At 41.2% G+C, this 15,518-nt stretch overlaps 1 protein-coding gene across 2 annotated transcripts in view; it reads left to right on the plus strand.

Moving 5' to 3' along the window:
- The window catches only part of LOC117367780 (sterile alpha motif domain-containing protein 9-like), a 39,990-nt gene that overhangs the window by 805 nt on the left and 23,667 nt on the right, over window positions 1-15,518 (plus strand). Inside the window, exons 1-3 of one of the 2 annotated variants that reach the window (XM_033960708.1) lie at window positions 9,103-9,227; window positions 14,119-14,195; window positions 15,464-15,510. In XM_033960708.1, coding sequence (XP_033816599.1) covers window positions 15,507-15,510 — 4 coding nt within the window. In that variant the 5' untranslated portion in view covers window positions 9,103-9,227; window positions 14,119-14,195; window positions 15,464-15,506. Of the gene's footprint in view, window positions 1-9,102; window positions 9,228-14,118; window positions 14,196-15,463; window positions 15,511-15,518 lie in introns of those variants that run through there. The other variant, XM_033960707.1, reaches the window with a different exon arrangement.

Below are 15,518 nucleotides of genomic sequence, written 5' to 3' on the forward strand. Positions count from 1 at the left end.
GGTATGTTTATCATAATCACAAAAGTAAAATAAAACAATTTCTTAATCATATGTCTCTTTAGCTATAAATGACAATATTATTATTAAGACTTAGCAAAAAAAAAAAAAAAGATTTATAAACTATAAAGAGTTTTACCTCATGCAAAAATTGTTGTTTCTTTAATAAGACATTAACTATTTTTTCTGCTGCCCTCCAAGTACCTACAGATCCAAAATGTGGCCCTGCAAAGGGTTTGAGTTTGAGACCACTGCCCTATAGGAAGAGAAGATGCAAATGTTAAGAGCCTTAGCCAATAGAGAAAGGAGGAGATAGTGGATGCTCTGGATGAGCCATTTGGTCTTTATCTGCCATCATGTTTCTATAATCATAAAGTTCTATGATATCACAATGCAGGTGTAAAGAGCCTTAGCCAATAGGGAGAGGAAATGCAAATGTTAAGAGCCTTAGCCAATAGGGAGAGGAGGAGATAGTGGATGGGCCATTTGGCCTTTATCTGCCATAAAGTTCTATGACCTCACAATGCAGGTGTAAAGAGCCTTAGCCTATAGCAGTGGTCTCAAACTCGTAGCCCGCCAGGTCCTATTTTGAGGCCCTCGGTATGTTTATCATAATCACAAAAGTAAAATAAAAGTTTCTTGATCATATGTCTCTTTAGCTATAAATGATATTATTATTAAGACTTAGCCGAAAAAAAAAGATTTCTAAACTATAAAGAGTTTTACCTCATGCAAAAATTGTCGTTTCTTTAATGAGACATTAACTATTTTTTCTGCGGCCCTCCAAGTACCTACAAATCCAAAATGTGGCCCTGCAAAGGGTTTGAGTTTGAGACCACTGCCTTAGGCAGAGCCATCCTTGTAGCCACGAGTTACTCAGCTTTGAGAAATGGTCCTGGGGGTGCAAAAGGATGTGGGGCCATGTGCAGGGACTCATTGAAGTCAGTAGAGGTTGAAAAGAGTGTAAAAAAAGAAACATCTAATTGGCAGGGGCTGGATCTACCACCTCTATGACCAGAGTAGTTAAGAACACATTACATTACAAGGATTTTTTTTTTTTTTTTATTCTTTATTCATTTTAAATCAAACAACAAGTGCACAAAAATATATCATAAACTGATTCCAATATAGCACTATAAAATCTAACACATTAAATCTTAATATACCATTAATGATAAAACCCTACCCACCTACCCTTCATCAATTATTCTATATAAAATATATTATACTATTATTATAAACATAGTTATAAAAATTTCCTCCCTAAATCCTCCCTCCCCCCTGAGTGTGCATATAATAAATCTAAAAAAGGCAGAAAAAAATGATGCCTATTCATTACAATACTTTTCCAATGGCCCCCAAATCTTTACGAAGTTATTATAATTCCCTTTTTGCAACGCTATTGCTCGTTCCATCTTAAAAATATGACATAACGAATTCCACCAGAATGTGTAATTAAGATTTTTGTAATTTTTCCAGTTATTGGTAATATGTTGAATGGCAACCCCTGTCATAATTAATAAAAGTTTGTTGTTGTGTGATGATATTTGACTCTTTTTTTCTCATAACCATTCCAAATAAAACAGTATCATAGGAAAGCGCAACATCGCTTAGAATTCCGATTAAGCGATTAATCAAGAAAAATAATAAACTTGAAACTTGAACATGGTTTTCCAATAAAGAATTTACTTGAGTCCAAATTGAATTCCAAAATAACTTAATACAGGGACATTAATAAAGTAGATGGTCCAATGTCCCTGGTTCCAGATTACAGTGCCAGCATCTATTAGATTTAGAGCTATCTAACTTTTGTAAACGAACTGGGGACCAAAACGCTCTATGCAACAAAAAGAACCAAGTTTGCTCATAGATGCTGACACTGTACATCTCATTCTCCAAGACCATTGCAAGGATTTTTAATAATAAACATTCAACCTGAATGAAATTCAAAGATAAGAAAGACCAGGAAAACTTCCCCTCCAGAAAATATACAAGGTTTTCTTAGTAAATTTAAGTGACCCATTTTGACATTTCTGAAACTGGCTGATTCAGTTCTCAAGCTCTGCACCAGGGCTGTGGAGTCGGTAGATAAATGTTCCGACTCCGACTCCTCAGTTTTTTGTACTTCTGACTCCGACTCCCCGACTCCGATTCCGGTAAACAAACGACCCCGCGCGTGAAACAAGATCTTCATCCGCGTAAAAAGATGTTGTGCGTATGGTGGGAGAGCTTGGTTGGATGAATTTTTCGAGTCTACACCAGGTGATTTCTACCAACGAGGTATTGAAAACCTTGTTGAACGTTGGAAATAAGTTGTAAACAACAAGGGAGAATACATTTATAAGTATTGGTGCTCCGAATTGTGCGTTGCGTGCCATATAGTGAAGCACGTGTTCGTTTTGCGGTTACGTGAGGCACTGCATGCATTGGTCTTTATTCTTACAGTAGAGAAGTCATTAATGATAATTTTTTGTAAATTGGGACATTTAAACTTGCTTTTTTTTTAATTCCAATCTAAATTTAGTCGGAGTCGGTGCATTGTTTGGCAACTCCGACGCCGACTCCAAGTACCCGAAATTTCCTCCGACTCCACAGCTCTGCTCTGCACTTATCAAATTCATCATTTTTTTTTTTTTTCAGAACATAAAAATGATCTGCAAGGCATAAATGCAGACTTATATTACTTTTCTAAGTCATTTCCATCTTGACTATCTCAAGAAGATATTGAATGCTTTAGGGCTCCTTTTACCAAGGTACGCTAGCGGTTTTAGCGCACGCTACAATGCCGCATGCGCTAAACGCTAACGCCTCCATAGAGCTTGCGTTGTATTTTTCGGTTAGCGTGTGGTTTGCGTACGCTAAAAACGCTAGCGCACCTTAGTAAAAGGAGCCCTTAGTGTTTGGAATACCATCGGTAGATCACTACACCAAAGTGTATTTGTTTAGCTATTGGTGAAGTATGTAAAATTTCTGTTATTTTCCACAATAAAGTGCAGAGGTTCATTTAGTAAAATAAAATACTGCTAGATTTTTTTGCACAAAATGTCTTTTTTATCAATGTATCGTTGCTGAGTGTGAAAACATAAAAGTTATATAGCTATAATACCAAGCAATTTGCTCCGTTAAGCAAAAAAAATAGCAAATTTTAAGAAAAATAGAGCTTTATTTAATCAGGGCTTTGAGGGACTCCAGGATGTGCTTTAAAAACTTATTTTCTGATCAAGCACTATCAAATTCATGTGAAAAACTTCAGCTGGCAGTTTTTCCAACTTTAGGCTTTTCTGGAAAACCTTATTAGACTGGACATTTCAGGATGAGTATGGGTATATATAAGGCTGGTTAGTTTGAACACTAAGGAACTGAATAATCCATATAACGGGACAAAATTACTTCTGTACATTCAGCATTTACAAGTGGATTTTGCATTCTTTCAGGAAACTCAGTAGTCCTACCAGGACTTGAAGAATTTTGGAGATTCTACATATGAGACTGTGCCCTTTTCACCTTCATGGGGGGGATGGGGTTTTAATTGGTGCATGGAATATGAGGTGCTCGCACATGCTTCTGATGGAGAGGGTAGATGGGTGTCCTATTCCAATGTTTTTCAACCTTTTTACACCCGTGGACCGGCAGAAATAAAAGAATTATTTTGTGGACCGGCAAACTATTAAGACTGGAATTTAAAAAAACAACATTTCCGCCCCATCTCTGCGAGCTCAGTCCCTGCAAACCATCTGATCCCATCCGCACAAGCCTCAGTTATGATTTTATATTGAACGTATTTTATTAAAGTATAAAAAGAAACAATATTCTGTACAATTGTCATTTTATAAATACAAATATACAGAGCAAGGGCCAACAAAACCCCAGTCTCCCCTCCCCTTCACATATATTCCTTCTATTATCAAGAAAACTGAACAAGCCAAGTTATTACGGAATGCTATACAGAAATATCATGCTAACAGAATACTGCAGTCACACATGACAGGAATAGTGTTAGGGGAGTGCCCCCTGGTCAGAGAGAGCCCTAAGCCAGCTGGAAGCTAAAGAAGCACTGTCTGGGCTTTGCAGTCCCCAGTTATGTCTCTAGCAGGATATATATTTCAAATCTGATATATTCTAATGACAAAATAGAAATAAAATGATTTTTTTTCTACCTTTTGTTGCTCTGGTTTCTGCTTTCATCTTCTTTTCACTCTTTTCCTTCCAGCGTCTGACCTGTCTCTTCAATCTAGCATCTGCCCTTTCCATCCACTGTTTGCCCCTTCCAGAAACTGTCTGTCTCCCCCTGCCATCTCTCCTCTAGACCCCTCCCCTTTGGTCTGGCATCCATCATCTTCCCTCTGTTCCCTCATGGTCTGGCATCTTTCTCCTTTCATCTCTCTTTAACTCCCCCCTGTGGTTTTTAGCATCTCTCTCTTCTCATTTCCTCCGCTCAGATCTGATATCTCTGTCTCCTTCCCCATTCTCTGGCATCTCTCTCTTCCCTTTCCTTCTCTGGTCTCCCTTCTTTATTTTCTGCCTCCGTCTAAATTAAATTCTTTCTTACTATGCAGTCCTCAGTTTCCCTCTTTTCACTGTGTCTACCCACAGCATGCCACTCTTTTCCTTCACCCCTCCACTATCTCACTAACTCTATCTTCTTCCCCCATCCAGCATATGTCCTTTTTCTTTATCCCTCCTTCCATCCAGTATGTGTTCTCTTTCTCCACTTCCATTCAGCATTTGCTCTCCCTTCTCCCCACTTCCATCATCTGCCCCTTCTCTCTTCTTTCCCCCCACTTCCATCATCTTCCCCCTTCTCTCAATCTCTCCATCCACCACAGGCCCATCTCTCTCCCTTCCTCTCACCTTTCTTTCCAATTTTGGCAACAAGATCGGTAACACCCCTCCTTCTCTCCCCCCCCCCCCCAGCATCAACAGCACTTCAGATCGGCAACGCAGTGTTCAATCCAAAGCTTCCCTCTGACTCGAACTGCCTAGGCGGAAACGGGAAGCTTTGGATTGAGTACCACATTGCCGATCTGAAGTGCTGTTGATGCCGGGGGAGAAGGAGGCCCGTTGCCGAACTTGAATTGCGTCGTAGGGGGGCTGCCGATACCACTCATCGCCGTTGCAGCCCAGACGCTGCCGATGGCCCCAATCCGATCGCCGGCCATGCGCGGACCGGCATTAATTTTCTGTGGACCGGCACTGGTCCACGGACCAGCGGTTGAAGAAGACTGTCCTATTCTATCAAGTAGGGGAAGTTAGTTATATTTGTGTTTGTTAATGTTTATGCACCAAATATAAATTCACCAGAGTTTTTCCATGTCAAAGCTAACAGTGTGGGGGAGCTCGGAGAAGGGTTAAAACCTTTTGTAAATACTGTAGCCTTTTCAGAAGTGCTGGCTACTTATGGAAAGGGCGAGGAAAGATTACAAAATACTGAGAACTTCAATGGGTGGCTCAGAGCCTAGTATCATCAAGAAGGCTTTAGGTACATAGGAGGATGAGGCAATACATGGAAAACAAAAGCCTTTATTGTAATGATAGATTGCATCTTAATATGGAAGGAAAAAGAATCCTTGCTGAGAAATTCAGACAAGATGTTTCCAGGCATTTAAATTAGAAGGTGGGGGTGGTATATGGATGCAGGTCACTTCTGGTGGCCCCAAGCAAAAGACAAGATGTTACAGTGGTAAAGATAGCAGTGTAAACAACAATCTTAGCAATTAATTTCTTAGCAATGCAGTAGGAAGTGAGATTAGACAAAAAAACTATGCAAAAAATGAAAGGTAGCTGGAAAGCAATGACTACAAACGCTCGCAGTCTAAGCAACAAAGTTCATGATCTCCAGCCCCTGATATTAGAGGCAACAATATCTTTGTTGCTTTCACAGAGACATGGTTCAGTGATTCCCATGGATAAAATGCTAGCATACTGGGCTATAATCTTTTTAGGAAGGATAGAGATGGCTGAAAAGGTGGAGGAGTGAAGAACAATGTGAAGAATAATAGCCAAATGTGGGGGGCCCTAGGGAAGCGATAAGGGTCGCTTTGAAAAGAGAAGATGGAACTTTTATCTACATGGTTGTTAGACGTCCGACACAGTCTGAGCAACTTGATAAAGATTTGGTTGCAGATATCCAGAAGTTGGGAAAGAAATGGGAGGTTCTACTGCTGGGTGATTTCAACCTGTCGGATGTGGATTGGAAAGTTCCTTCTGTAGAATCAGAAGCAGAGAGATCATGGATGCCTTTCAAAATGTTCTCCTCAGGCAAATGGTGTCTCAGCTAGATGATTGTAACTCAGTTTATCTGGGCATTAAGAAGAGCAGTCTAAAACGACTTCAGTTAATACAGAATACTGCAGCTAAGCTCATTTTTTGGGAAACGAAAGTATGATCCTGTTTCCCCTTTGTTGATAAAGCTTCACTGAACATAAGAACATAAGAAATGCCTCCGCTGGGTCAGACCTGAGGTCCATCGTGCCCAGCAGTCCGCTCACGCGGCGGCCCACCAGGTCTAGGACCTGTGCAATAATCCTCTATCTATACCCCTCTATCCCCTTTTCCAGCAGGAAATTGTCCAATCCTTTCTTAAACCCCAGTACCGTACGCTGCCCTATAACGTCCTCTGGAAGTGCATTCCAGGTGTCCACCACACGTTGGGTAAAGAAGAACTTCCTAGCATTCGTTTTGAATCTGTCCCCTTTCAACTTTTCCGAATGCCCTCGTTTTTTTATTTTCTGAAAGTTTGAAGAATCTGTCCCTCTCTACTCTCTCTATGCCCTTCATGATCTTGTAAGTCTCTATCATATCCCCTCTAAGTCTTCTCTTCTCCAGGGAAAAGAGACTCAGTTTCTCCAATATCTCAGTGTATGAAAGGCTTTCCATCCCCTTAATCAGTCGTGTCGCTCTCCTCTGAACTCTCTCGAGTAACGCCATATCCTTCTTAAGGTATGGTGACCAATACTGGACGCAGTACTCAAGATGCAGACGCACCATTGCCTGGTACAGCGGCAGGATAACTTCTTTCGTTCTTGTTGTAATACCCTTCTTGATTATACCTAGCATTCTATTCGCTCTCTTAGCGGCCGCTGCGCACTGTGCCGTCGGCTTCATTGTCATGTCCACCATTACCCCAAGTCCCTTTCTTGGGTACTCTCATTCAATAACATCCCTCCCATCGTATAGCTGTACCTCAGGTTTCTGATTCCCACATGCAGTACTTTTACACTTCTCAACATTGAACTTCATCTGCCATCTCTCTGCCCATTCCCCTAATTTGTCCAAGTCCCTTTGCAATTTTTCGCAGTCCTCCTTTGTCCGAGCTCCACTAAATAGTTTGGTGTCGTCCGCAAATTTTATTATCTCACTCTTCGTTCCTGTTTCTAGATCATTTATGAATATATTAAATAGCAGCGGCTCCCAGTTCGCTTTAGGATCCAGTTTAAATGCGCATGCATAATCTTCAAGCTTCTCTATGGAATATTTGATCCTTTTGTCCCCTTATGTTGGAATACCCTTAGACTTTGCCATTTGAAAAACACACAAATATATAAGTTAGCCTTCCCTTCCTTTAAGGGAATTAAATCTGCTGGGAAGCTCAGTCGATCTTTTGTTTACAAGTTTGTAGAGATCTGGAATAGAGGTCTGCACGGGAACGGGGATCGCGGGAATCCCATGGGAATCCCCCCAACCCACGGGACTCCCACGGGGACCCCCCTCTGGCCCACGGGACTCCCACGGGGACCCCCCTCTGGCCCACGGGACTCTCACGGGGCCCCTTTCTAGCCAAAGGGACTCCCACGGTGATGGAAGGCTTTGGAAGCAGGGTTCGTCCATATAATATAATGAACACGTCGGCCTTAGTAAAAGAGGGGGTTTATAAGTTAATTACCTGAACAGAAAACAAAAAAAGGGTTCCACCAAAGAGATTCCACAAGGAAAACAGTAGCGCAAACACAAAAGAAACTGTGGAATTGATGATCTTATCAGAAGTAATTGCTGCTTTTTATGGGGACGGGCAGGGATGGAGGTAATTCCTTGCGGGGACAGGTGGGGACGGAGAGGATCCTGGCAGGGATGGGTGGGGACGGAGAGGATCCTGGTGGGGACGGGCGGGGATGGGTGGGATTTCTGTCCCCGTGCAACTCTCTAATCTGGAATGAACTTCCTGACCCCATTAGGCTTTTAGGCCAGCTGCAATTATTTCATAAATTCCTGAAAACTTTGTTGTTCTCGCAATTTTTAAATGGTTTAACTACAGCCTCAATGAAATGATAATATTGTAGTTATTTTTCTTATGTACTTTAGTTTTTAATTAGTTCTTCCTTCACCTATGTTTTCTGCTATGTACTCTAGTCTTAATTATATGTGAACCGAGTCGAGCTCCACTGGGAGATGACCCGGTATATAAACCAAAGATTAGATTAGATTAGAACTGGTGCTCACAAATGGGGAAAGTGTCTCTAGCATCTGAGTTGGTGCCCACCTAGGCGGTAGTGATCTTCAAACGATTTGGTTTGATATAACAGCTAAATTGGAGGGCAGCCACACAAAACTCAAAGTCCTGGATTTCAAACGTACGAACTTTAGTAAAATGAGGGTGTTCCTGAAGAAAGAGCTGATGGGAGGATATAAGAGAAGTGGAGAAACAGTGGTCCAAGCTGAAAGGAGCAATAAAATTGGCCACCGACCTTTATATGACGAAAATAAAAGCAAGAGAAAAAGGAAACCAATATGGTTTTCCAAAGAAGTGATGGCGAAAATAAAGGCAAAAGTGTTGACATTTGTGAAATGCAAAAAAAACCTCAAGAGGCGGCACACAGAAAGAATACTGGATGAAATTGAAAGAAGCCGAGAGAGAGAGAAATCTGCTGAAAACAGAAGAGTAAATAACTAAAAATGTAAAAAAAAGGTGACAAAATTTTTTTAGGTTTATTAATGAAAGGAGGAGGGCAAGAAATGGAACTGTGAGACTGAAAGAAGCTGTAAACTGCTATGTGGAAACTGATGAGGAAAAGCTAACTTCCTAAACAAATACTTCTGCTCTCTGTTCACAGAAGAAAATCCTGGAAAAGGACTGTGATTGACTGGCAAAGTTACACATGAGAATGGAGTGGATACTGCACTGCTTATGCAAGAAAGTATTTATGAACCATTTGAAAAATTGAAGATGGACAAAGCCATGGGACCAGGTGGCATCCATCCCAGAATATTGAGGGAGCTCAGAGAGGTTCTGACAGGTACTCTTAAAGATTTGTTCAATAACCCCTTTGAGATGGGAGAGGTTCTGTAAGATTGGAGAAGAGTGCATATCATCCCTCTTCACAAAAGTGGTCACAGAGATGATGCGGGAAACTACAGGGCCAGTAAGCCTCACTTCAGTTATTGGGAAAATAATGGAAGCGTTGCTGAAGAAAGGATCATGAACTTTCTAAAATCCAATGGGTTACAAGATCCAAGGCAACATGACTTTACTACAGGTAAATCGTGCCAAACAAATCTGATTGAATTCTTTGACTGGGCAACCAGGGAATTGGATCGAGGTCGTGCACTAGATGTAATTTACTTAGATTTCAGCAAAGCCTTTAACATGGTTCCACATAGGAGGCTATTGAATAAATTGACAGTCAGAATTTAGGACCCAAAGTGGTGAACTGAATTAGAAACTGGTTGACAGACAGAAGCCAGAGGGTGTTGGTTAATAGAATTTGCTCGGAGGAAGGAAAAGTGAGTAGTCGAGTGCCACAAGGATCGGTGTTGGGGCCAATTCTGTTCAATATATTTGTGAGCGACACTGCTGAAGGGATCGAAGGTAAGGTTTGCCTTTTTGTGGATGATACCAAGATTTGTAACAGAGTTGGCACCCAGAGGGAGTGGAAAACATGAAAAAGGATCTGCAAACGTTAGAAGAGCTCCCTCCAAGTTTTCCGCAAACATTTGAAAACCTGGCTTTTCACAAAAATGTAAATCTCCCTCCAATTTAGGAATCAAGGAAACTCTTATAACTTGGCATCCGAAGTCCTCTAAATTTTCTTCACACTTCTACCTCTAACCCTCTGTTGTAGTTCCTTCCTATTTCTTCCACTGTAAACCGCGCTGAGCTCTACGAACGTGGAGATGATGCAGTATACAAACCTAAGGATTAGATTAGATTAGAACAGTGGTCTAATTTCTGGCAACTAAAATTCAATGCAAATTGCAGAGTGATGCACTTGGGGAGTAGACATCCAGGGGACCATATATGGCAGGAGGTGAAAGACTGATATGCACGGACAGGGAGAGGGACCTTGGGGTGATAGTGTCTGAGGATTTGAAGGTGATGAAACAGTGTGACAAGGCAGTGGCTGTAGAGGCATAACCAGCAGAAGAAAGGAGGTGTTGATGTCCCTGTACAGGTCATTGGTGAGGCCTCACCTGGAGTACTGTGTTCAGTTTTGGAGGCTGTTTCTGGCTAAGGATGTAAAAAGACTTGAAGTAGTCCAGAGAAAAGCAATGAAAATGGTTTGGGGCTTGCGCAAAAAGACATACAAGAAGAGACTGGAAGACCTGAATATATATACTATAGAGAAGAAGGACAGGGGAGATATGATGCAGAAGTTTAAATGCTTGAAAGTTATTAATATAGAGACAAATCTTTTCCAGGGAAAGTAAGATGGTATGGCATGAAGTAAGGTTGCATAGCGAGAATGGTGAATGCCTGGAATGCCCTCCTGAGGGAGGTGCTGGAAATGAAAATGGTGACGGAATTCAAAAAAGCATGGGATAAACACAGAGGATCTCTAATTAGAAAATGAATGATATAAAACTAAAGCAATCCTGCACAGTCCGTGTCCCGTATATGGTGATTTGGTTTAGGATGAGCTGGGGTGGGCTTTGATAGAAGCTCCAGTGACAGGATGGTTAGGATAGGCTGGAGTAGGCTTCAATTAAAACTCCAGCAGTGGGAACCTAACGACAATACCAAGTGGACTTCTATGGTCTATTGCCCAGAAATATTAAACACAATTTAAACATGAAAGTATAATGAGTGTGACTGTTGGGCAGACTAGATGGACCGTTCAGGTCTTTATCTGCTCTCATTTACTATCTTTTAGATGGGGATTTTAATGAAATTCAAAATGTTTCTTTGGATAAGCAAAAAACAAAAGGAATTGACCCCAAAATATCCACAAAGAAGAAAATCCAGAGAACACCAAAAAAACTCTGTGTCTCACTTCCGGTTCACCACACAATTGTTTCCCACGTACTCACCTTTATAGGACCCCCAGGGACCCCTGAAGAAGACTTTTTGTCGAAACGCGGACCGTGTTGGATCCTGTATCCCTAGCGGACTAGGTCCTTTAAGGCTCTTATGTGGATGATTTACTTTTATGTGGATGGAATTATTTTATGTGGATGATTTTAGTGTACCTTTGGAACTTTGATACTTTCAAATAAAGTCCATTTGGGAACATTGTCACTCCACAGAGTTTTTTTGGTTTTCTTTGGATAAGCAGTCAACAAGTCGGAGGGCCCAAACCAGGGCTGGTAAGACTATTGCTTCGATTAGTCAACAGTTGGGTCTAATAGATTCATGGTGTGTACAACATCCCAGTATGAGATAGTATACATGTGTTTTTTCACCGATCCACATGTCCATTACTTTTTAATCTCCCAAGGTTCTTCTGTAGTTTTTGGTGGATTCACGGATTTGTGGAATTATTGTCTCAGATCATGCGGGTGTTTTGGTTCAGATGGATGGTGATTTTTCTGTGGCTTTACTTGAGGATGACACTTTCAAAGAGGTAGTTGAAACTGCTACGGCTGATTATTTCCTGTATAACCTGTTGGCTGCTTATTCGCCTTTTTGTGTGGTACGAAGCATAAAAAGCGACACTTCGGGGCACAGTGATAAATTATGCTGCTGTTGTAAAGCAAATGAGAGGAGGAGAGAGTTGAGCAGGTTGGAAGGAAATATTTTGCAATCGGAAAGGGTTTGTCTGAATACTGGTTCAAGGTATCATTTGGGTAAGTTACAAAAAATTAGATATACTCAGTGGTGTAGTAAGGGGTGGGGGCGGTCCGTCTGGGTACCATCTTGCTATGGGCGTGGCACCCCTCCTCCTCTCCTTGCACCCCTTACTTTCCCCTATACCTTTTTTACTTCCCCGGCGCAAGATTATTGCCTGCATTGGCATCAGTGCTCTCTCTGATGTCAGTTCCGGGACCTGTGCCTAGGAAATAACATCAAAGGGTAAGCCAACACCGACATAGGCATGCTGCACATGCCAGAAAAATTAAAAAGGTACGGGGAAAGGGAACAGGTGTGGGGGGGGTGCAGCGGGATATGCTTCTAATGCCTTATTAAGTAAAGAAGTGGGGCGCTTCAGTTTTATGCGTAGGACTTTATACTTTTTGGGACAGTATTTGCATGGAAGGAAGAGCAGAGGTTAGGTCCTGTTGGATGTGGGTAGAAATGGTGCTTGTCTTACTAGTGATGTCAATTTTGCTAAAGAATTTAAGGATTTCTATAACTGTCTATATAAGTCTGAAGTGGATTTCTCTGGCTTCTGGATAGCTAATTTATCACATCCAGAGCTTATGTTGCAGCAGCAGGAAGTTTAGGGTGGTAGTGTGATGGCAGGAGAGATTTAGGAGGTGCTTAAATCTTTCAAGTGGAAAGACTCCTGACCCTGAGGGTCACCTATAGAGTTTTATTTGGTGTTGTATTATCAGCCCTTGTTGGACAGTGGAGGTAAGAGTGCAGATTGCTTTGAAGAGTCTCGGATTGTAGTACTGTCAAAGCCGGGACTGGATTCTACTTAGGTAGAGAATTTCAGACCTATTTCTTTGATTGATGTAGATTGTAAGATGTATGCAAAGGTTCTTTCAATGCGCCTTTCTAAGTTTTTGCCCTTGCTGATTCATTCTGATCAGAGTGATGTTACATAGGGGCAGTTAACTATGGATAATTCACATACATTTTGGACAGTTCTGTCTATGGCTCCTCAACTACTTGACCCTTTGTTAGCTTTGTCATTAGATGCAGAGAAAGCAGGATAGAGTTGGTATACTTGTTTTAGGTGTTGAAAAAGTTTGAGGTGGGTGCACCATTTGTGAAATTATTACAGTTGCTGTATAGTATGCCTAAAGCTTGTCTGGCATTTTTGGCTTTTCCGTGGTACAAAACGGGAGCGTCCTTTATCTTTACTGTTGTTTAATCTGGCCCTGGAACCATTGGCTATTGCAGTTAGGTAGAGTAGTATGACAGGTGTGCAGTGTGGTGGTGTGCTTTGTGAGCTCTCAGCATATGCAGATGAATCTGATGGGGGGGGGGGGTTAAAAGCATCAACCTCTCACACTTTATTTTCTTTGTTGGAAAAATTATTCGCTGTGTCAGCCAGGGTATAAAGTGAATTGGGGAAAATCAGAGGCTATGCTCTTAAATGTTCATACTCGTAGAGGACATGGGGGAACCTCCATTAGTATGGGCTGCAAGTAAATTGAAGTGTTTAGGGGTTTAATATGGAGGCCACTCTGGAGCTTAATCGACAAGAGTTACTTGCAGTTGTAGATGAGCTAGTTACTCGTTGGTCTCCCCTATATTTGTCATGGTGGGGTAGATTGGAAGTGATTAAAATGGTATTGACCTCTAAAATAAATTCTATGTTGAATATGATGCCATTGCCATGTTGGATTTGTTTAATAAAAGTTTGGAGGTTAAGATTATGCACTTTCTTTAGCAGAACAAACCTCCAACAATTGCTTTGTGTAAACTTAAGGGTGGAGGGTGTGTTAATTTTCCAGATTTCAGGTTATATCATTATGCTTATCTGGTTGCAGCTGCAGTGGCTTGGTTTCTGTTGGAGGGGGAACATATGGTGGCTACAGATGGAGAGGGCTTTGCTATCCCCAATTCCTTTGGGTGCTGCATATACAATACAGGTTCTTCTGGTGGTACCTTTTTCTTTATGGCAGATGGTTTGTTTCCATATGACATAATCCTGATATAAGAAACCAGGGAACTATGATAAGTTGGGTTGATTGGCAGGATAAGGGTATCTGGAGTACTCAGCTTTTGAGTGGGGGTGATTTTAAATCTTTTGTGGATTTGAGTAGGGAATATGATTTGGGTTTGTCTTTTAATTACAGGTGGTTGCAGCTTCGGCATTGTTTGACGGGTTCTTACAAGCAAAACAGAACTGTGGAAGTGATGATCTCAAAAAAAGGTTTATTGTTAGCAATTAAAAGTCTTCACAAATAAAAGCGAAGCAAATACTTGACAAATCCAAGTAGTACAATTACTAGACTTCCTGCGTTGGCTGCGTTCCATCTTTATCACACAGTATTTTTGAATACATTTTAGCATTTCTATTTGTTGTGGCTCAACCAGAATGGACCCCAGAAGAAGGCTCTTTTATACCAAAATAAGGACCATGTCAGGTCCATGCCCCAGACTTTATACTGTACATGGAGGGGCATAAATCAAAAGATACATCTAAGTCTGATTCAGACGTATGGTACTAGACGCCTAAACTCAGCAGGGGGAAAATGTCCATTTTCGGAAAATACATCTAGAATTTTTTTTTTTTTTTTTTTAAATCATCTATCTAGATATGCAGACAGTTGATCATCCAGACCACCAGTACGTCTATCTTTATACCACATTTTCAACCAAAAATTTGTCCAAGTCCCAAACGCTCAGAACAAGACCATTTGGACATGGGAGGGCCCAGCATTGTGATGGACTGGCCATCCAGACATGGCAACAGAGCAGCAGGGCACCTTACAGGGTGAACATCTCACCACAACTCATTATAGGTTATGGTGAACCCCCCCAAAACACCCTATACCCACCTGTCTAACCCCAATTGCCCCAAAAGCAATTAAAATATCATTAAAACAAGACGGCGCTTTCACAAACAGTGTCAGAACCACAACTACAGAAGTACCTACTGGCGCCTAAGGGTAAAATGGGCGTGGTTAACGCCAGAAGTATCCATAGGTTTCGGTAAGTGCCTCCATAGTTGCAATTCTTGTCATAGATAGGTGCCAGAAATATAGTCCTTGAAAACCCTGGCCTACATTTCTGAAGCCTGTGACATAGCTGCAATTCTATGAATGGCGCTGCCACATGATTGGCATACAGTTGGCACTGCGTTTGTGGGCACCTGCAGATCATGGCACCATTTATACAATCCAGGCACACACTGCCTCCTTGATATGCAAATTTTTGTTTATAACACCTCCCTCCCCTAAGACAATATAACATCAAAAAAAACCAACCCCAAAGTAGTATAACTGCTTATAACATCACTAGTGATAGTTTGAGGTCTTAATCCTGTTTTGTAATAACTAACTAACCAGTAAGAAAAATTGAATTGTGTAAGTAGACTTGCAAATGTAGGTTTAAATGTTAAAAAAGCATAACTTGTTTTAGACAGTAAATATAGAAAATGTGAACATTTGCAATAAATATACATATAATTTGTTTTAGAACCTGATTATCACTGTCGGAGCAAAACTGCAGTCTTGTGAAAATGGGTAAGCTT

This window comes from Geotrypetes seraphini, chromosome 10 (assembly GCF_902459505.1).
Source record: "Geotrypetes seraphini chromosome 10, aGeoSer1.1, whole genome shotgun sequence".
NCBI lineage: Eukaryota > Metazoa > Chordata > Amphibia > Gymnophiona > Dermophiidae > Geotrypetes > Geotrypetes seraphini.